We start from the raw sequence: 20,105 nt of genomic DNA on the forward strand, positions 1-20,105 counted from the left end.
GCCTGGTCCAAGAACTGGCTCTGCCACTCATGTGCTGTGTGATCTTGGGCAAGTTACCGAACCTCTCTGTGCCTCAGTTCCTTCAACTGTGGGATGAGTGCCTGTAGGAGTGACCTTACCCGGTCATTGTGAGGGTGAAGCAAGAGCTGCTTGTGGAGGAAGCCGGGCCCACAGCAAATGCTTTGTGGGAGTAGCCGGCAGAGGGCAGGACCCTCAGGTTCATTCGTGGTCCTGCTGGCCCCAAGGCCCAGGAGTCCCAGGCTTTCTGCACAGGAAACAGGCAGCCACAGGAGTGGTCCCGAGCAGGACAGGGGGGTGGGCTCCTGCAGGCTCCCTCTCGAAGGGTACCAATCCTCAGACCCGCTCAGGAATGCTCCCTCGGCCCTGCAAAGCCGCACAGCCCCTCTTGGAGGAAGGAGAGGCTGCCCTGGGCCTGGAGCTTGGTCACAAGTCAGAGGAGCCCGAGAAGGTTCCAGAGGCCCGGACCGAACAGGCAAGGACTCCGTGTCGTGACTAACAGCTAGCGTCCAGCAGCTACCACCCACCAGACCATGAGGAACGGAAACCAAATTCCCCAGGCACAAAAAGAGCACGTTCGCAGCAAAGAGAGGGTATGGGTTCATTTTAAACACAGAACAAACCCAGCAGTTTCTTTCATTAAAGTGAGCCAGAAAGGTAAGAGGTCAGCGCCAGATGGGGCAGACCTTTGACCTTGGGTTTAAGAATAGAACTTGGGGCAGGTGGGGCTCACCTTGCACACCTTGTGGATGGGTTGGGACTTCACGATGCTACAGAAGAGCTGAAAGCCGAGCTCCTCCAGCTGGAAAGTGGCCAGGTAGCAGATCACTAAGGAGAGAGGGTACAAGAGCGGGGAGGAGCACATGGGGGTCCCCGCCCTGGGCCCCCAGCGTTTGACCCTGGGGGAGTCAGCCAGAGGCTAAGGGCCCAACAGGTGCACTGCAGGTGCAGCGAACTGAGCTGAAGGTGCCTGCCTCCAGCAGGGCGTGTGACCAGAGGCAAGCGTGCCATCTGGGCCCACGTGAAAATGATAACCTGATACAACAGTACAAATGACGTCGTCTCATACGGGGGTGGGGGGTGGTGCGCCGTCGCCGTCGAGGGCCTGCGGCCAACAAGGAGACCAGGGCCTGGCCTGCAGGGACCCATGGGCCCCCCACCGTGGCTGGCCACGGGGACCTACCCTCAAAGAGGCTGTAATCGGCCCACAGGCAGAGCCGGCCGTCCCGCACATAGAAGGCGTCTACCACGATAGTCAGCAGCTTCCGGTACTCGAGGCACCCGGACAGAACTTCCATGATGAACGCCTGCTCCTGGGGGCTCAGGGTCTGGAGGAGAAACAGCTCGGGAGGGGGCTGCCGGCCAAGCCAGGGGAGAGGGCAGCCGCCTCCCGATGTGGGGGTCCCCAGTGCCCCCCCGGAGCAGTGGGCAGCACCCCAGCCGCCAGGAACACTGACCCTCGGACCCTGCAGGTCCTCCCCCAGGACTCGGTCCCGCCGGCTCTCCTGGGCGGTGACAGTGCGGTGGGGCAAAGACGGAAATAAACAAGGAAAATGACCCCGAAGGAAAAGTCCTGTGTGACTCTGGTCACGTGAGGCCCCTAGAGGATTCAAATTCCCAGGACAGAAAGTAGAAGGGGGGGCGCCGGGGGGAGGGGGAGAGAGTGGGGAGCTGTTGTTTAATGTGGACAGAGTTTCAGCTTGTGAAGGTGAGAAGGTTCTGGAGACGCACGGTGGTGATGGTCACCCGTGAATGTACTTAATGCCATTGAATTGCACACTTAAGAACAGTCAAGATGGTAAATTTTATGTCATGTGTATTTTACCACAATAAAAAAAAAAAAACAAGCAAGGAAAATCTCTGGGGGAGGCAATCAGTGTTTGCAGAGACTGACTTTTTTCCACTTACTCTTTGGAATATTGTGGGGTTTGTGACCTGTGTGTGTCACGTGTTACCTATTCAAAAAACCAGTTAAGTTTTTGACAATAAGAAAAAAAGAACGTCTAATGTTGCCAATGCAGCAACGAGAAGGGCTGGTGGGATGGTGCTGGTGAGTCTTTCCGGAAAGCAATCTGGAAATATGTTTTAAGAGCCTTGTATTTTCCATACACTTTAATCCAGTAACCACACTTCTGGGAATCTAAGGAAACCAGACAAAAAGCAGAAAATATCCATGTACAAGCAGCTCAGGGCAACGGTACATGCAGTGGTTGAAACTATTAACAGCCTAAATGTCAACACAGGGAATCAGATACGATCTCTCCATGTTGTGGGTGAGTAGGACGCAGCCATTACAATGATGTTTCTGGAAAACTTATAGTAAGATGACAAAATACTTAATACCGTGTAAAACTGAAAATGTAGACCAGGATCCCAACAGATGTAAAACACATCAAAATAAACCCTCGCTAGCAGTATCATTCCCCCTCCTCCCCCCACATTTTTTGGGACAACCTATTAGATAAATTTTGGCATTCCCTTGCTTTATTTTGAATTTTTTATTATCAATGAAATTTTCATACATTTACTGGACATTTATTTGTATTTCTCTTCTGTGAATTATCAATTTATATCCTTGCCTAACCTTTTTTATTTGGATAATTTTTTTTTTTGTGTGGTACGCGGGCCTCTCACTGCTGTGGCCTCTCCCGTTGCGGAGCACAGGCTCCGGACGCGCAGGCTCAGCGGCCATGGCTCACGGGCTCAGCTGCTCCGCAGTATGTGGGATCTTCCCGGACCGGGGCACGAACCCGTGTCCCCTGCATCAGCAGGCAGACTCTCAACCACTGCGCCACCAGGGAAGCCCTGGATAATATTTTTTAGGAGCTCTTTGCATATTGAGGGAATTAACATGGTCATTAGTGTGATAGTTATTTGTCATAAGCTTGTAATTTTCCTTTTAACTTTGCATAAAACATTTTTTAGCATGTAGAGCGTAGAGGTTTTTACTTTGTTTTCTTTCTTTTGGGCTGCGCCATGTGGCATGTGGGATTTTAGTTCCCCAACCAGGGGTCAAACCTGTGCCCTCTGTATTGGGAGCACAGAGTCTTAACCACTGGACCACCAGGGAAGTCCCGTTTTTACTTTGTTTTGAGGTCAAATCTACCTTTTCCTCTGTGATTTCTTCCCTTGTCTTTACGCTAAGAAAACAACAGAGTAATGAGATCACCTGAGGGGTCTTGGACGAGCCCAGGACCTCAGGGAGCCCCGGACCCCACGCGTGTGAGCTGGGTGGCTGGATGCAGACGGTGGGCAGACGGCATCATTCTCACTCCCTCCCGGTCTCCACACCTCAGGGGCTGAAGGTCTGAGAGCCGCCTTCTCCAGCCGCTTCTGGGGGGGGTTCTGGGCACAGCTGGGTTCTGCTGGTGAGACGTACTTGCAGGAGAGATGGGAGGCGAGCGGGGTGACTTTCCCCTCCTCCCTTGGCAGGGGCCGGGCCCCGACATTGACTCAGCCGCCCTTCCAGTGCCCCGAGTGGCTTCTGGGCTCCTGCGGGGACCCCATCTGATCCGGGGTAATGACGTCCTCCTATGACCTGACCTCCGACCTCTGACCTCCACTCCTGGGCTCCTCTTTCTCTTCTCCATTATCTGTACTTGTCCCCTGGGTGAACTCACCGGCTGTCAAGGTTGACACGTGCTGATTTCAAATGTGCGCCAGCCTGGCCGGCTCTCCCTGGACTTCGGAAAGTGCTCTCTGCTCCCGTTCCACCTCCCTGCTTGGGTGTCTGACCCCATGGGCTTTGCTCAGACCTGCCCTCCCCCGCCTTCCAGGCTCTGTAAACACAATGCCTTGCTCCACCGTTCAGACCAAGCCCTTGATACCCACCCCACCATCCCATGCATCAGCTCCGGCTATGGGGTCCCAGCTGCTCTCCCACTTCTCCTCCTCAGTGTATTTTCAACCCGCCAGCCACCAAGCAATTCTTTGTAAAATGAAAGTCAGATTGTGTCTGTCCTTCCTGAGAACCCTCCAGAAAGTGTCCTTAAAAGGGCCAGCAAGGCCCAGCTCCCTCTGAGTCCCCCCACCCCCCCACCTCCGCCCCATCCTGGCTCCACTCCAGCCACACTGGCTGCCCTCTTTTTCTCCAACACGCGGGATGTCTCCTCAGGGCCTCCGCACTGGTTGTTCCCTCTGCCTGCAGTGCTCTTCCCTGCACACTTGCTCCCCAACTCCCATCAGGTCTTTGCTCAGATGTCACCTGACCTGGGAGGCATCCCTAACCAACCCTCAGGGTCAGACACAGCCTGGCTCCCTCAGCTGGCAGTGCACACCAGGTTTATTGCCCCTTCCCTGCTGGAATGTCATCTGGGCGCTCAAAGGGAGGGAGTGGAGCACCCTGCCTCCGTGGGAGGCTGTGGGGACCCCGTGATGTCCCAGTGCAGGTCGGGCACAGAGTGAAGGCTCCTCCCCACGGAGCACAACTAGGAGGGGGAGATGGGGGGCTCTTGCCTCGGGGTCAGCTCTGGTCTCAGCAACCAGGATCCTGCCTCATTTTCCCTCTCAGGCTCCTCTAACCCCTGGGCTGTGCCCACACCAGAGGGCACGAGCCCCAGCTGGGCCCCAGTCCCCGCTTTTAACTTACTGCACTGGTCAAAGGAAGTCAGGGGGGCACGGAACAGGCAGCTCGGAAAGCAGTGCGTCAGCAGGGCTGGCACGGAGGATGCCCTGAGTCAGCGCTGCCCGTGCTGAGGCTGCATGACATTGTGGGATGCCTGCCTACAGCCTCCCCGGCCTCCCAGGCTCAGACAACAGCAGCTCCACTTCTAGTTCACTTGAACGTCTGTGTTTGGGGGTGTGAATGTGTATTTTTAATAAGGCCAGAGCCTTGAGCCTGCGGCTACAGGATGCCACCTGCCCACGGTGAGGGGGTCAGGCAGGTCTGCATTGGCCCAGGGGTCTGGGAAGGTGAGGAGCCAGGCAGGACCTGACACTCTGGCCCATAGGCCAGGTCTTCTCCGCCAGGAAGGTCAGGCCAGCAGGTCACAGAGAGGAGACTGAGGCCCAGAGGTGACACGCAGGTCAGAAGGCACTGAGCCCTAGACCAGGTCCTCCTGGCCAGGCTAGCACAGAAGGCAGGGTGAGGCCTGGACCCCACTGAGAAGGCCCCAGTACGGAGCCGGCCCCGAATCCTGGGCCAGCCTTAGTCACTGAGGCCAGAGGGCTACCACCCAAGGGCATCTGAGTTCCTGATACACTCTTGGGCCTTGGTCAAGTTCAGCGCTCCTGAGTCTGGGGACCAGGGCAGGTTCCAGGGAGAGCGGCAAGTGCTCCGACAAGTGTCTCATGGGCAGTCCTGGGGAGGGGCTGGGCTGTGGGCAGGGAAAGCAGAGTCCCACAGCCTGCCGGCTCTTCACAATCTGTAGTGCCTCCTACAAGAGATCCTCAGAGTTTACAGGCCCAGCTTGTCTGCTGGAGCCACAGGGAAAGGACAGAGCTAGATCAGGGGCTGGGGCCAGGACGCCGCTTTTACTGCAACCCAGGGTTTGAAATTCATATCACCAATACACAGGGCCTCCTGCTAATCAGTGATGCAAAGACCGAAGTCAGAAAAGTAGGCAGTGGAAATTGAGGCTGCCGGATGCCCACACAAGCCCTTCTCCCTTTCTTCCTGCCTAACAGGAGAAAGCTGTCTTGTTGGGAGAGGCAGTGTGCCCAGCTAAAACTTTTCCAGGACCCTAGCTGATGTGGCACATGGCTCCAGTCAATGAGATCTGATGGCAAATTGCTAGGTGTGGCCTCCAAGAAAGCTCCTTGAAAGTTAGGGAGATTCAGCTGGTGCCTGCCTTATACTGTTTGCCTTTCTCCTCTTCTCTCTGGGATATGGATGCAATGCTGGAGTAGGGCAGCCATTTTGTGACTACAAGGCAAAGGGTACATTCTAAGGATGGATAAGCAGACAGGAAGGAGAATGAGTTCCTAATGGCACCACAGAGCTGCTGAACCCATCCTGGACTGCCTATGTGCAGACTGCTTCTTATGTGAGCAAAGATACCTCTAATTTCTTTAAGCCACTGCTTTCCTGGTGTTGTTATAGCCAAACACTGTTTCCTAACAGACACAGGTCCAAGCGATAGTTCAGAAAAAGAAATACTCATGAAAATATAACAGGAGAGGGACTACCCTCATGGCGCAGTGGTTAAGAATCGCCTGCCAATGCAGGCGACACGGGTTTGAGCCCTGGTCCGGGAAGATCCCACATGCCGCGGAGCAGCTAAGCCCATGTGCCACAACTACTGAGCCTGTGCTCTAGAGCCTGCAAGTCACAACTACTGAAGCCCGCAAACCACAGCTACTGAAGCCCATGCGCCTACAGCCCGTGCTCCGCAACAAGAGAAGCCACCGCAATGAGAAGCCCGCGCACCGCAACAAAGAGTAGCCCCCACTTGACCCAACTAGAGAAAACCTGCATGCAGCAATGAAGACCCAACGCAGCCAAAAATAAATAAATTAAATAAATAAATAAATAAACTGTAATAAAAGTATGGGTTTTGTCTTTTATATATATATATATATATATATATATATATATATATATATATATATATATAAAACAGGAAAAATGCTGATTATAACTATACCAACTGCCTTTTGCCACCTATTTAGTTGGCAAAGATAACATTTGCTAGCACGCTACATAAGCAAGCTATGGGGGAACAAGCACTCCCCACTTGCCAGGTAGAGTGTCAACATGGAGGTCTCTGTGGAGGGTCAACTGGAAAGATCTTTTGAAATCATGAGGGCCAATACTCTCGCATGTGTGTTTTCTGGGACTTGACCCTGGGCACATCTGGCCAGGTGCAGCGGGACAAGTGGGCCAGTCAGTCCCACGGCGATTTGTAACAGTAAAGGTCTGGAAACAGCCATGATCCCGTCCATGGGGGACAGCTGCGATGGCTCTGGCACAGCCAGACAGAAGGATGCTTATGGCTTCACGATAAGAACGTGGAACAGTCCCCAGGATATCTCGTTAAGTGAAAAAAGCAAAGGCAGGACCATGTTACAATGCACTACCGTTTTGAAAAAGATTTTAAAAATACATATATAATTATATATAACTTTTAAACATAAAATTTAGAGTTTAAACAAAATTTTTCCAGATCTATTATCTATGCAAGACAGGCCTGGACCGTCTCTGGAAGGAACCACAGGTCACTGGTCTCCTGGGAGGGCCGGTGTGGGAGTGAGACCCCTGCTGGATATCATTTTGAACCTTTTGGGTTTTGGATCTTTGATGTCAATGTATCAAGTATTTTAAAAAATTATTAAAATAAAAAATATTTCCTGAGCCCAGGTTTTCTCTGACACTACGGACTAGAAAGTGAAACAAGGCTTTCTGGGACTTGGCCACTGCCACCCTGCCACGCTGCCACCCTGGGCCTTCCCGCAGGGACCTGGGCTGGTGTTGTCAGGTTCCACCCACTCCTGCTTTTCCCCCAACCTCTTGCACAAGCCCATTCCGGTTTCCCCGCCCACCCTCCCCCCCACCCCTTTCCCGCGGGCTGACAAACCGGCATTTTCCCCCCACTGCCTCACCCCCAGACTGTCTGACTGACCAGCTGCCGGGCACCTCTCCTGCCAGCCCAGGGCTGAGCCTTTCGTTCCCCTGCTCAGAGCTCACCTGCCCTCTTGCCCACTGTTTGCTGAGTGGCCGGATCTCCTTCTCCCCCCCTCCTCCCACCCCCAGGGAATCTCTCTCAAAGCCAGACCCTTCTGTGAGGGCTACTCAGACCTCATGGGCTTTCTGGGTACCCCAAGCTGCCTGCTGTGCCTATCACACCCCACCTCTGTCCTGCAGGCCCAGGCAGTTCTCTGGACATTCCTACACCCAACCTGGTGGTCCTGGTGCCCGAGCCGTGGTGCTGGGGAGCCCGGAGGAGTGACACCCACCAGGCTCCATCCCCCTTATAGGTGGTGCACGAATGAAATGACACTTGTTCCAAAGAGATATTAACCAGTGGGGGTGGGCAAAGCCTGGGACAGGAGAGGCAGGGTGGGAAGCACCTCCTCTTTCCTGTTCCCCACTGAGGGCCGGGCACTGGCCGGCAGCAGTGCCTTGTTGCTGGTGCCACCCCCTCCTGCACTCCGTCCTTTCTCCAGCTCCAGGCCCCCAGCTGGGTCTTCAGTGCTGTTCCCAGACGTCAGGCCACTTCTGTTTCTACAACCACTCCGCAGACTGGCATCTGGAGAGGCTGCTCCCCACGCCTTAGCCCCCCTCGTGCACGGTGCTTCTGAGGGAGAAATTTCTCTCAATGGTAAATGGATCCCTTTCTGATCTTAGACCAAATCTTCTCCCACTGACATATGTTCTCTGTGCAGAAATGCCATCGGGACCATGCCCGAGGGAACCCCCGTCAGAGGGCTGGGAGGCTGCTCTGTGTGTGTGTGTGTGTGTGTGTGTGTGTGTGTGTGTGTGTGTGTGTGTGTGTGTGTGTGTGTGTGTGTGTGTGTGTGTCACGGGACGGGTTCCCAGGCTTCAGTCTAGAGAGGGAGAGTCACCACACCTTGCCCTCAATCTGCAAATCCTTGGACTTTTCCCTATCTTGAGATTATTAATTATATCTGCAAAGACGGTATCTCAAAATAAAGTCACATTCATAGGTAACCGGGGTGAGGACGTCAACATTTCTTTTTGGGGGACCCAGCTGAATCCACAGCCTTGCCCTTCCCCGGACTCTCTGCCAGTGGGTCTATGTGCTGTGTAATTCTCTGCCAGGTGGCAGTCTTGAGCCCTGGCCTAACAAGAGCAGTGTACTGCACCAATTTTCTGACAGCTGGAAGTAAAGGTACGTTGTCCAAACTGTGCCAGTTTCCAGTGTACCATTCCACTTGGACTTAGGATGGCTTTCTGAAAGGATGTAAAAGACAGGTGCATCTGTAAAAGAAGCTGCTTCTCTGTCCGTCCAGCATAGGCACATCTCAAAGACGCAGATGGCCCCGATGGAAGACTCAGGGCGCCGCTGGGTTGGGGCCCGAGCTGGTGTGGTGCCTCCCTCCCCACGGCCTTGCACATGTCTGTCATCATGCCATGGCTCACCGGTGACAACTAGGACTCATTTACTATTAATAATCCATCGGATGTGGGGAAAAAATCCCCAAACTACTTTTTTTTTTTTTTTTTTTGGCTGTGCTGCGCAGCTTGTGGGATCTTAGTTCCCTGACCAGGAATCAAACCTGTGCCCCCTGCAGTGGAAGCTCAGAGTCCTAACCACTGGACCACCAGGGAATTCCCATCCCAAACTATTTGTTGTAACAAACCCACTTTCAGTAATTATTCTGGAGAAATAAGGACATTAACTTTACCGTTTTTGCTGAGTGGTAAGGGATGCCCTGCAGGGTCTGGGGGGCCAGGGTTGGGGACAGAGAGCAGAACACCGAGGAGTGTTGTTGGAAATGGAGGGTGAGAAATGTGGGTGACACAGGGAATTGGAGTAGAGAGGTCTTTTTTTTAGGATGAGGGAATGCATAGCAGCTGTGGGTGATGGGAAAGACGCACTGAGGGGAGTGAGGCCGGACAGACAGAAGGAGTAGCCAAAGGGGCCGGGCCTGCAGGTGGGGCTGTGCTGAGCTGTGCAAGGCCAGCTCAGACTGGGAAAGAGAAGGATTGTGGATGGGCCTGGTCTTGGCTGTTTTCATCATTCCCCCAAAATGCTTAGGGTCTCGGGGGAGAGTTTGAGGAGGTGCAGCCCACGCCCCAGTCCGTGCTGACTGCCAGGCTCCAGCTGGCAGAGACATCCTTTGCTGAATGACACAGGGGAGCAGGGATTGGGGCAGCACTCCCAAGCTTTCTCTTGTGAGAGAGGCTTTGGTTTCCAGACTCCCCAGCTCTGCGTGCACTGCTGGGGCCCTACCCCTCATCCTCCCAACCAGGTTTTCCAGCTGCTCCACCACAAGGTGGCTGATGGAGAAAGGGAAGGTGGGTCTGTCTTCGGAACAGCAGAGACCACACCCCTGCAGGTGTATGGGGGTGGGGCCTGGCCACAGTCACATCCCAGGGCCAGCAAAGCAGCTCACAGGCCTTGTTAAGCACAGTAAGGGAAGGCTGCAGCTGGTGATTCACTGGGAACATCCCATAAGACCCCATTTGCTCCTCCTTCCAGGGGACGCAGGCGAGGGGGATGGGGGCAGCAGGCCGAGTGGTAATCCCCGAGCGCTTCCCTGGGTGGACTAGTCTCCTCTGGATGCCCCTTCCAACGGAGTCCATGGCCCGGAGTCCTGAAGGTGGCACCCCTGCAACGTGTACCCCTGCTCCTGGCACCTGTCCTTGATGGACGGACGGATGCGGGGTCAAGTCACAGGGAGGCCTCCGAGGTGCTAGAGCGAGGACAGACCTGGGCCCAGAGACTTCAGCCCAGGGTCTCTCTGCATATGCTTGAAGTGGGGTGGGCTGTGGTAGGACAGGGACCCCCAGGGCATGGGAACAAGAGCCGAGTAGCTCTTCCAGGTGTGGCCCCTCTGCCCCACGCACATCCCTGCCCTGGGGGACGAAGATGTCCCCCAGTGGAGGGTGCTGAGCCAAGGTGCCTGCGAGGCTGACTCCCGTCCACCTTCAGCTGAGGATGGGACGACCCCACAGATGCAACCCGAGTTATGGCACCCATGTTCCCTTGTCACGAGAGTAGTCTGATGCACATTCTGGGAGCTAGGAATGCCTCCTGAAGCAAAGAGGGGGTCCCATCCCTGAAGGGCATCCAAGATTCAGAGTGAGAGCTGATGTAAGCCTTTGGCTAGCTGGGAATCTCGCCTTGGGCCTCTCCTCGTGAAGGAAGGAAAGCGGCTGTCAGGAATGAGACTAAAAAACTCCTGACAGGGCTTCCCGGGTGGTGCAGTGATTAAGAATCCTCCTGCCAATGCAGGGGACACAAGTTCGTTCCCTGATCCAGGAAGATCCCACATGCTGCGGAGCAACTAAGCCTGTGAGCCACAACAACTAAGCCTGCGCTCTAGAGCCCGCGAGCCACGACTACTGAAGCCTGCGTGCCTAGAGCCTGTGCTCCGCAACAAGAGAAGCCACACAATGAGAAGCCCACACACTGCAACAAAGAGTAGCCCCCGCTCGCTGCAACTAGAGAAAGCCCGCGCGCAGCAACGAAAACCCAACGCAGCCAAAAATAAATGAGTAAAATAAATTAAAAAAAAAAAACAAAAAAAAACCCAGCTCCTGACAGGTATCACTGCTATGGCCTCCCTGTGAGCCCTGAGCCACCACTCAGACCCTACCTGCAGGGAGGTGGCCGCAGCCTCCAGGAACTGCTCGGGACTGTCCTTCTCAGGTTTAAATTGGTCCAGTAGCTTAATCACAGTTTCAATGCATTTTCCATAGTATGCCATCTTCCCAGGTGGGACCCTAAAAGCAAACCGTGACAGGTCATGCCCTCCATGCACCCTGGGCTGTCAGCTCGGCAGGTGGTGAAGGATCTTCACCAAACTGACAGGAGATCCACCAGGGAGCCTGGGACCTCGTGGGGCAAGGAGTGTTGGAGGGAAGTGGGGACCCCAGCAGGGGTAACCCCAGGCCCACTTCCTGGACTGTGTCCCTGCAGGCCTTGGGGAGCCCGCCCACAGGCTCCCACTCACCCATAGCCCCGGCAACCCTCTCTGCCCTGCCCCTGGAGGCTCCCTGGCTGCCCCACGTGCCCCCAAGCCCTCCAGCTGTGCACGGGTGGGGATGACCCCTGGGAGAGGCCAGGCCAGAGAGTGGAGGCACCTTGTGAGTCAGCCTGAGCGGCCCTCAGCCCAACTTGGGTTTGGTGGTAGATGACTCAGCAGGCCCTGCTCGGAGGGAGAGGGGGACCTAAACACAAAAGTGTGGGGCAAGAAGAATCCTCGGGTCACCACGTTCAATACCCCCATTTTAAAGATGAGGTAACCAGCACCCAGAGGGGATGCAGAGCCAGTCAATGGCCAGGCCTGAGCGTTCCAGAAACAGACAAGCTCCAGGAGACTGGCTTGCTCAGAGCCCTTCTTTGGCAGACCCTGGAGAAGCCGCTTGGGGTAGGAATGGGACCCCAAGAAGTGGTTCTAACAGGTGACCCCCAAATTGTCCTCAGAGCAGGGTGGCCAAGCCCCCCAGGAGCTCCTCTCTCATCCCCACCTTGTTCCACGCTGATTGAGTAGCTTCCCTGGGTCACCATGCCACTGGCTTCTTGGGCCCCAGCTATTGGCAAAGCCAGGCTGCTAGCACCCTGGGGACACCAGGGGCACCTCTTCTCCACCCAACAAGCTGGAATGGCTCTGGATGGCAGCACCCAGACTAAGGCACTCCAGGATGGCGACTGAGTGAAAAAACAAAAGCCACATACACTGACACTGGGGGTCACCAATGAGATGGCCAATCCCTGACAATCACGGTCCACTGGGTAAGTCCCCCCCACCATCACTTGAAAGAGAATGAAGGGCAAATGCCACCAGACACTGCAAAGAGCCTCTGACACCAAACATGGAAACAGAAACCAGCAAAAAAGGAAGTAGGAGAAAGCAGACAACATACACAGCAGGAAAAACCTGGAAACAAACAACTATACCACCTCTGAGAGATGGAGAAAAACACGGTATCCAAGAAACATCTGCAGGAAAAGAAAGAGTTCTTGGAAATTAAAATATGACAGCAGAACTGAAGATATAAATAGAAGAGGCAGAAGATAAAGCTGAGGAAATCTCCCAGAGAGCAGAAAAAGATGAAGATGTAGGAAGTAGGAGAAAAGCACCAAGAAAATCGGGGAACCACTCCAAAAGATCTGAATTCCAATTAACAGGAGTTCCAGAAAAATGGGAGAGACATAATGCAAGGGAATATCCCAGAATTGATGGACAGGGTTCCTGAGCGCCCTGAAGCAGGTCGTGTAGGAAGGGACAGGAGGGGTGCAGGGTAGCCTCGGGTTCCCCGGTGGTAACTCTGGGCACCAGTGTTCAGGGAACTCATCTCCAACCAGGAAGAATGATGGCTCTGTGGATGGGGGGGCCCTGCACCCGGCCCGGAGAGGGAGCCCAGAAAGGGGCAGGCTTGGGACTGGGAAGCCAGAGATTTTCCAGGAAGGTGACAGCAGGTGGCAGGCCAAGGGCCCCAGAGCACGGAGGACAGCCTTCCTGACATCTGGGTATGCCAAGAAGTGGAAGAGTTTGAGACTTCGGGAAAGTCTCCTTGAAAGGGAGGAGCATACACTTCTTCTCTTTTCCATCCTGCTGCCTGGACTCTGGAGGTGATGGGAGGAACTTAGGCAGCAATTCTGGACCATGAGGAAACATACAAAGATTGCAGAAGAGCAAGCTAGAGGAGCCCAGATCCCTGATGACTTTTGGGGGTGTCATATCTCCCAAGATTGCCTCTCCATGGACCTATTTTATGGACACACCAGTTATCTTGTTTGGGTCACTATGATGTTGAAATTTTTCGTTGCATAAAGCTGAATCTAATCCTAACTATACACCCATTTCCCTGAGGTCAGCCTTCATCCTGAGCACAGTTTCAAACTGGGAAGCATAGGAAGGGAGGCTCTGAGCAGCAACAGTCCCAGACTTGGAGTAGGCCAACGGCACACCCACAGAGTGTCTACCCAAGTTCTCAGACTGGAAACAGTGGCTGGGGGAAGAGTAGGATTTATGGGGGATGACTGGGAGTGCAGGTGGACACGTTTTATTTGGGGGAATTTGGTAGACATCCAACTGGCAAAGAACAAGGAAAGGGGTCTAAAGTCCCAGGGCAAGGTTCAGGCTGGAGATGCAGGTTCGGGAAAGTCAGGAGAAAATAGTTGTTTATTGAACCATGTGACCGCAGGAAATCATCCAGGGAGAGGGTGGATAGAGGGGCTTCCAAGGACCGAGTCCTGGGCCTCTAGTGTCAGGATGTTGAGGAGCAAGGAGATGCAAGCCAAGGAGACTGAGGAGGAGCAGCCACAGGAGGAGAGGCAGAGAGTGAGGTGTGTTCCAGCCAAGTAAGGACAGTGTGTCCAGGAGGGGAGTACTCAGCTGGGACACTTGTTCCTGGAAGAGGCGGGGTTGAGCTCTCATAGTTGGATTTAGCAACATGGAGGTCAAGTATGACTTAGATAAAGAGCCTGGGAGGAGGGGCTGGGTGAAAATCTGATTGGAGCAGTATCAAGAGAGAAAAGGTGGAAATGAATTGGAGATAAGACGCAACTCCGGAGGGGTTTTGCTCTTTAGGGGAGCAGTGACTGGGTGGTAGCTGGAGGGGAGTGGGGAGGATCAATCAGGTACTCAAAAACGAACACGGAGCACTGCCAGCACTCAGGGAAATCTCAGAAATCTCTGCCTGTGCCTAGACTCACACTGACTCTAATGGAATAGAGGGGCCAGGGAGTCCAGCCCATCTGCGCACCTGGACGCTGGGCCAGTGATAACATGAGCAGCAGAGCATAAATTCTCTATCAAGAGAGAGTTACCTCCCTCTTGTGTACCCTAAATCTGCACGTACCCGAAGTGGTGCTGGGTGGGGGCAGGGGAAAGCGCGAGGCGGTTGGGGGAGAGTCTCCTCCTCCAGCCAGAGCGCAGCAGCCTCTCTGTGCCTGATCCTTCAGGTGCCAGAGGGAGTTTCAAGTGAGACCACACACTTGTTTTTAGCTTTCTGCTTAGCACTTAGATTCTCAGATTTTGTTGATTGTTTTTATGGATCCAAATTAGGGCATGGCTAGGGGAAGTAGTGAATACGGGAGAATATCTTTTTAAAAAGCATCGTTTATTGTGGCGATTAAAAAAAAAAAAGCACCGTTAACTTTAGTCAAGGAGCTGGGAAGAAGACCAAAAAGGTGGTGAGCGAAAGCAAGAAGATGGGAAACAAGAAAGACGAGAACTGGCCCGCAGATCTAGGGAAGTTACACGTGGGTGGTGCTGGTGCTGAGGGGACGCGCCTCGCCCCTTTCGGGTCTCGCCTGCTTCCCTTCCCCCCGTACCTGTCAGTGGGCTCCGCGGGCGCTCCGGAACCTCCCTTCTCGCCACCGCCCGCCGCACGGCAATTGCAGGGCTGGCAAGCGCGAGGGGACTGGGGAATAGCAGTGGATCTCCCCTTCCACTTCTGCTCTTCCGGAACCCCGGCAACCCTCAGGGCAGGGGCGGTGCTGGGGCGCAGTTTGGGCGTTGTCACCTAGCAACCTCTGTACGCTCCGGAGCCGTCCGCGGGAAGACTACAACCCCCAGAATGCACAGCGCCCGCAGCCCAGAAAGGTGGCCGCATCCAGGGCCCCTCCTTCCCCGCAATGCCCGTCGGGACTTGTAGTTCTCGGCCCCTCCGGGCGCTCCGGGTCGCCTGCGGGGGAGCGCGCCTCGGGCGGGGCGCGGCGCGGCGCGGCGCGGCGACCGGATTGGGCAGCTTCGGTGGCTTGCGGCTGGCCTGGGGCTCGCGGCGCGTCGGCGCATGTGTGGCTCGGGCGGCGGTGGCCGGCCAAGGCACCTGGTGTCAGTGAGCCCAGAGGAGCCGGCGCCCCCGTGTCTGGTCAGTCCGCGCGTCCGCCTGCCCACCGCGGTCTGCGGGTCAGTACCGCGCGCAGCTCTCCGAGCATCTCCCGGCGGCGCACCTGCTCCGCGCACCTGACGCCGCCCGCCCGGCGCCCCGGGTCCGCTCGGGACCCCGGCCCGGCGCTGCCCCGCGTCCGCCCGCCCCGCGCCGCAGCCGGGCCCAGGAGCAGCGCTGCGGAGGTGAGGGCCGCCGGGGCCGGGCCGGGCCGGCGCGGCGATGATGAACAGGTTCCGAAAGTGGCTGTACAAACCCAAGGTGAGCGGACCCGTCCCTCGCTGCCGAGGCAGACCCCCTTTTCCGGCCGGGACCGGCCTCTCCGTGGTGCCGCCGACACCCTACCCTCCACTCCGCGACTTGCTCACACCGTCGCCCTCCCCCTTCCACGGGTTCCCCCCCCCACGGCCCGGTCCCAAACCGCCCCTCTTGCTCTTACCCTCGGGCCGGGGTTCACTCCCTCCCCACGCCTGCCCGCTGCCAGATGGGCCCCTCTCCCTTCTCATTGCGGTCCTGCGTGGTGCCCTGCTCACACCTCGTGGTCACCCGAGCAGACCCCCTCCTACTTCTCCTGGGTCCCGGAAAAACCTTTCCATCCTCCCTCCCTACACCAGGGATGACTCTCCCATTCCTCTTCTGCCCCCGCACCACCACCCATTATCCTGGACCCGGAATGTACCTCCTAACCTCCCTCTCCGCAATCCGGAACAGACCCTCTCCCCACTTACCCCAGGTTCTGGAGGGGGCCCCCATGTCCCTCTCCCGGGTCTCGGACGGACCCCTTCTTCCTTGTGTGCAGAGCGGGTCCCCATCCCACTGTCCCGGCCCTGCCTTCCCGAACCAGGACCGATCCGCGCCTCGGCCCAGTTCGCGTCCCCATCCTTGTCCCGTGCCATCTTTCTCCCGTGCCCACCCCGCGTGCTGTCAAATGCAGGGCAGTCCCCTGCCCGGCGGCGGCGGGGTGAGCGCGCCCGGGGCCGCAGGCTCAGCGGGGTCGGAGGTGCGGTCCTCCCGGCGCTGCGCCCCTCCCCGGCCGTGGGGTCGGGGTCTGGGCAGCGCGCACTGCTCCTCGGCAGCTGCGCCAGTCGCACTGCGGGCGCTGCGTCCCTGCCGCCCGCCCAGGGCTTGTGTCCGCTGCGGCCAGAGCTAGTCCAAGTCTGGGTGCGGCGGTGCCCAGGAGCCGGGCGCAGAGTCCTGGGAGCATCCTAGGCGTCCGGGGGTCGGACCCTGGGGGCTGGCACCTTGGTAGGGCTGGGGCGCTAGGGTCTTGGCTGGGGGGGGGAGTCTTGGCCTGGGTGGGGCCAGTGGTCACGTCTAGGCGCCTCGGACATCCACAGTGTGCCTGAGCGACCCAAGGAACACTGCCCCCGCCCCGCCCCCCGCCCAGGGCTGATCACTTCTCTGGGTCTGGCTTTTCTGCTCCCCCCTCCCACCGTGGGTGATCTCCCAGGGTGGGCTGGGGGTGGGGGGAGGTGTTTCCGAAATCTGTGCTCTCCTGCAGCGGGTCCTTTGGAGGATGGGCACCCGAGGTCCTGGGGCGAATTCAGGGACGGGAAGGGCTCGTACTTCATCGCCTTTGGGGTCGGAGAGTTCTCCCAGTGTTGGGTCGAGGGCTTAGGGTGACTGGGACCACCCCTTGCTCGGCCTTGGCCTGACCCAGAGGGGATACTGGTTCTTTCTTGCTTGGTGCAGCTGCGCAGCCCTGCTCCCCCTGCGCACCTCCCTGTCTTTGTAGCAGCTGCTTATTAGTGGTGTTTTGGTGTGACCCTGGTGCTTCCCGGAGCTGCCTGTGGTTTGGGGCCTCCCTGCCCTTGGCAGCCTCCTGCCCAGCCCTCTCCTTGCTGCAGTCCCCCTGAGGTGGCTCTGATCCTACCTGCTGGTGCTGGGTAGGGTGCCAGGGGAGGGCGGCAGCCTGTGCACGCAATGTGTGTACAAGGGGCGGCTTTTTGTTTGTGTGACTTCTGTCACCAGTTAAGGAAAGGCCAAGGGGACTTGTCAGAAGGCCGTTGTGAGGGCTAGCAGCAGCAGCAGTTTTTCAGTGATAAACGGCAAGGGCCAGCAGAGAAGCGTATCATAGTAACGTTCTGGTGTCTCTGAAAACACATTTGCTGAGGGTCCTAGGGCTCCACATGCCTTTTTCCAGACATGGCTGTGGAAGAGGACTTGTTTCTAGGATTGCCTAACTGTAATACGTTGTTGGAAGGGACGGAAAAGCAACGTGGAATCTCTGTTTCATCTACAGCTGAATAATTTCAGTGGCCCTGCCTGTTTCAGTTTAGGGAAAAGTCTTTAAAAGTGGAAAATGATACTACCCATGAGACTGTGCCCCAGAATTGAGAGTCGTGTTCCTAATTTTCCCTCTCAGCAGGCAGCTGCCCTTCCAAAGCCAGCCCCCAGGCTGACCAGGGCAAGGTGGAGAGCTGGTGAGTCAGCCAATCCCAGCGACTCAGCCCAGAGCTGTGCGCCTTAGGAGAAGGGAGGGGATAGCGTTTCATCTGGTCCTCTCCTTTCCTTCACTGTGGTGTCTTGGCCTGCTGTCTGACCCCTGGACTCAAGACACATCTCCGTCTGAGATCTTTGTGTTTGCCCTGCGGTCAGTCTGAGCGTGGTAGTTCCTTGTTGGACATCTGTCTTTGGGGTTAAATGTCTTAACTATTTGAAGGGTTGGAGTGGGTTAGGTCACCCCAGTAGCTTTTCATTTTTCAAATCAAAGCTCATATTTTGGCCTCAGGTTATGAATTGAATTTTATGCTTCCCCTTCCTGTCTAATTTAACACATTATGGCACAAGTGAACAGGAGTCAGTTCTGGGAGGTTTCCGGGCCTGGAAGAGTTGAAGTGTTAAATGTTAGCTGTGGGAGGATGTGTCTGAGAGAGATTGTTGCCTGTAGTTAGGATTTTTTCCACTGTTGTATTTAGATAGATATACAATTCAAACTGAATTCTTGATTTAATCCCTGCTTTGGTTTAAAACTGAACACTGAGCTTCTTGTTCATTACAGTGCAGTGGAAAACATTCTGAAACCAAAAATATTCATCGTTCTTGTAGTTCTAAAAAGCGTTTGGAAATGCTTTAAAACATTCGTATATGACACTTAGAATTTTTGATATCTGAATCATTAACAACTACCGAAGTTGAGTAACTAACCAACCAACCTGATGTGTTCAGTAGTTCTTTGCAGACTCTCATATTTCCATTTATTTTCTTTAAGGCAGTCTTTTAAACACTATTATGATTTTTTTCCATGGAAAGTGTTCAGGATTTCTAAGTGTCTTTGCTTTTGTTTAGGGAACGGCTTTCCAAAAAAGAGTTAACGTTCAGAAGGGGAAACATTTTGGAATACCGAGGTCTTCATTTGGAACAAAAGTCTCAATACTTGTGTTTCATGCTGGGTTATAATTTTCTCGTTGATCCCTGCTGACTGTGCCAAGGGGTGAAATGCTGGTGCGGGGGTTGGAGGACCCAGACCGGACCCCACCAGGTCTTCTTGGCCACCATCAAAGAGCATGTTAGTAATGGTACAGGATGAACTTGTGTTTTCCATCTTTGAGGAAGAATTGATCGGCGGGTAGGTGGCATTGTCCAGATGGATGGCGATTACCACGCTTATGGTAATTACTATGGTAATTACCACGCTTTGTGTGCACCTCATGAAGAACTCTCTTGTCTGCACCCCCAAACCACTTCTGGGATGTGGGTCATTAATTTTCCTTGTCTCCCTTCTTTGTGGGGAAGCATTCCTTGTAAATACAGTGCTATACCAAGTAATGTTTATCTGGAAACTTTGTCAGTATTCTGGGTTCAGATTAGGGATGAAATGGCCTTCCTTCTCAAAGAGAAGCCGAATAACCTGCTGGGTGTGTGCACTTCTTGAACGAAGAGCCCTTTGATCTTTGCAGAGTTAAGTTCTGCCTGCTGTGGGCTGGGGGTGGGGGAGCTTCCCACCGTGGCTGTTGATTTAACCCAGCCTCAGTCAGCAGCTGGGCATCCAGAGCCACACCCAGGGCCCCTCCCTGTTTCCAGAGTCCTGGTCCACCCGGCCGTGGGCAGTGGGCATGGAGCTGCCCGTTGGTGGCTGGCACTCTGCAGGTTGACCACCAGGTGGAGGGGGCCACACCCTGGAAGTGCAGTGGCAGTTGGGAGCCCTTCAGGTGTTAAATGAGCGGGCCCCAGGGCTGGGGAAAGGCCTGGGCTTGTGTCTGCACGGCCCCCGGCACACACAGACGATGAGCAGGCCACTTGTCCTTACAGGGCTCCCCCACGGTGGCCGAGGGTGAGCGGGGATGACACGGATGACGGGGACCCAGAGAAACTCAGCCACACGGTCAGCAAAGCCCCTGATTCAGAGCATGGCGGGAGGGGTCGTGGTGGAGGCGAGTGAGACGGTGGTCTTCCCACGACCTGGTCCTGCTGCCCTGGGCTCTGCACGGGAGCCTGAGCATGACCGTGACTGGGACGTGACAGCACCAGCACGGACCTTACTCTCCCCGCTCGCTCGAGTGGGAAACGAGCTGCTGTCCTCAGAGCACTGAGTGCAGCCCTCGCTGGGCACAGACACTGCTCCAGGGTCTGGGGATTTTAGTGTTAATTTCTAGCCAGGCTGCTAACTAGTTCTTTTGCA

The 20,105-nt window shown here is 55.5% G+C and overlaps 1 protein-coding gene across 1 annotated transcript in view; it reads right to left on the reverse strand.

Moving 5' to 3' along the window:
* Positions 1-11,352, reverse strand: part of CFAP99 (cilia and flagella associated protein 99) — a 36,813-nt gene extending 25,461 nt beyond the window's left edge. Inside the window, exons 1-3 of the mRNA XM_060089447.1 lie at positions 11,242-11,352; positions 1,202-1,346; positions 752-846 (exon numbers count right to left, since the gene is read on the reverse strand). Of these exons, the coding sequence (XP_059945430.1) occupies positions 752-846; positions 1,202-1,346; positions 11,242-11,352 (351 nt within the window). The remainder of the gene's footprint in view (positions 1-751; positions 847-1,201; positions 1,347-11,241) is intronic.
* Positions 11,353-20,105: the final 8,753 nt, after the last annotated feature.

Source organism: Mesoplodon densirostris, chromosome 1, assembly GCF_025265405.1.
Source record: "Mesoplodon densirostris isolate mMesDen1 chromosome 1, mMesDen1 primary haplotype, whole genome shotgun sequence".
Classification (NCBI taxonomy): domain Eukaryota; kingdom Metazoa; phylum Chordata; class Mammalia; order Artiodactyla; family Ziphiidae; genus Mesoplodon; species Mesoplodon densirostris.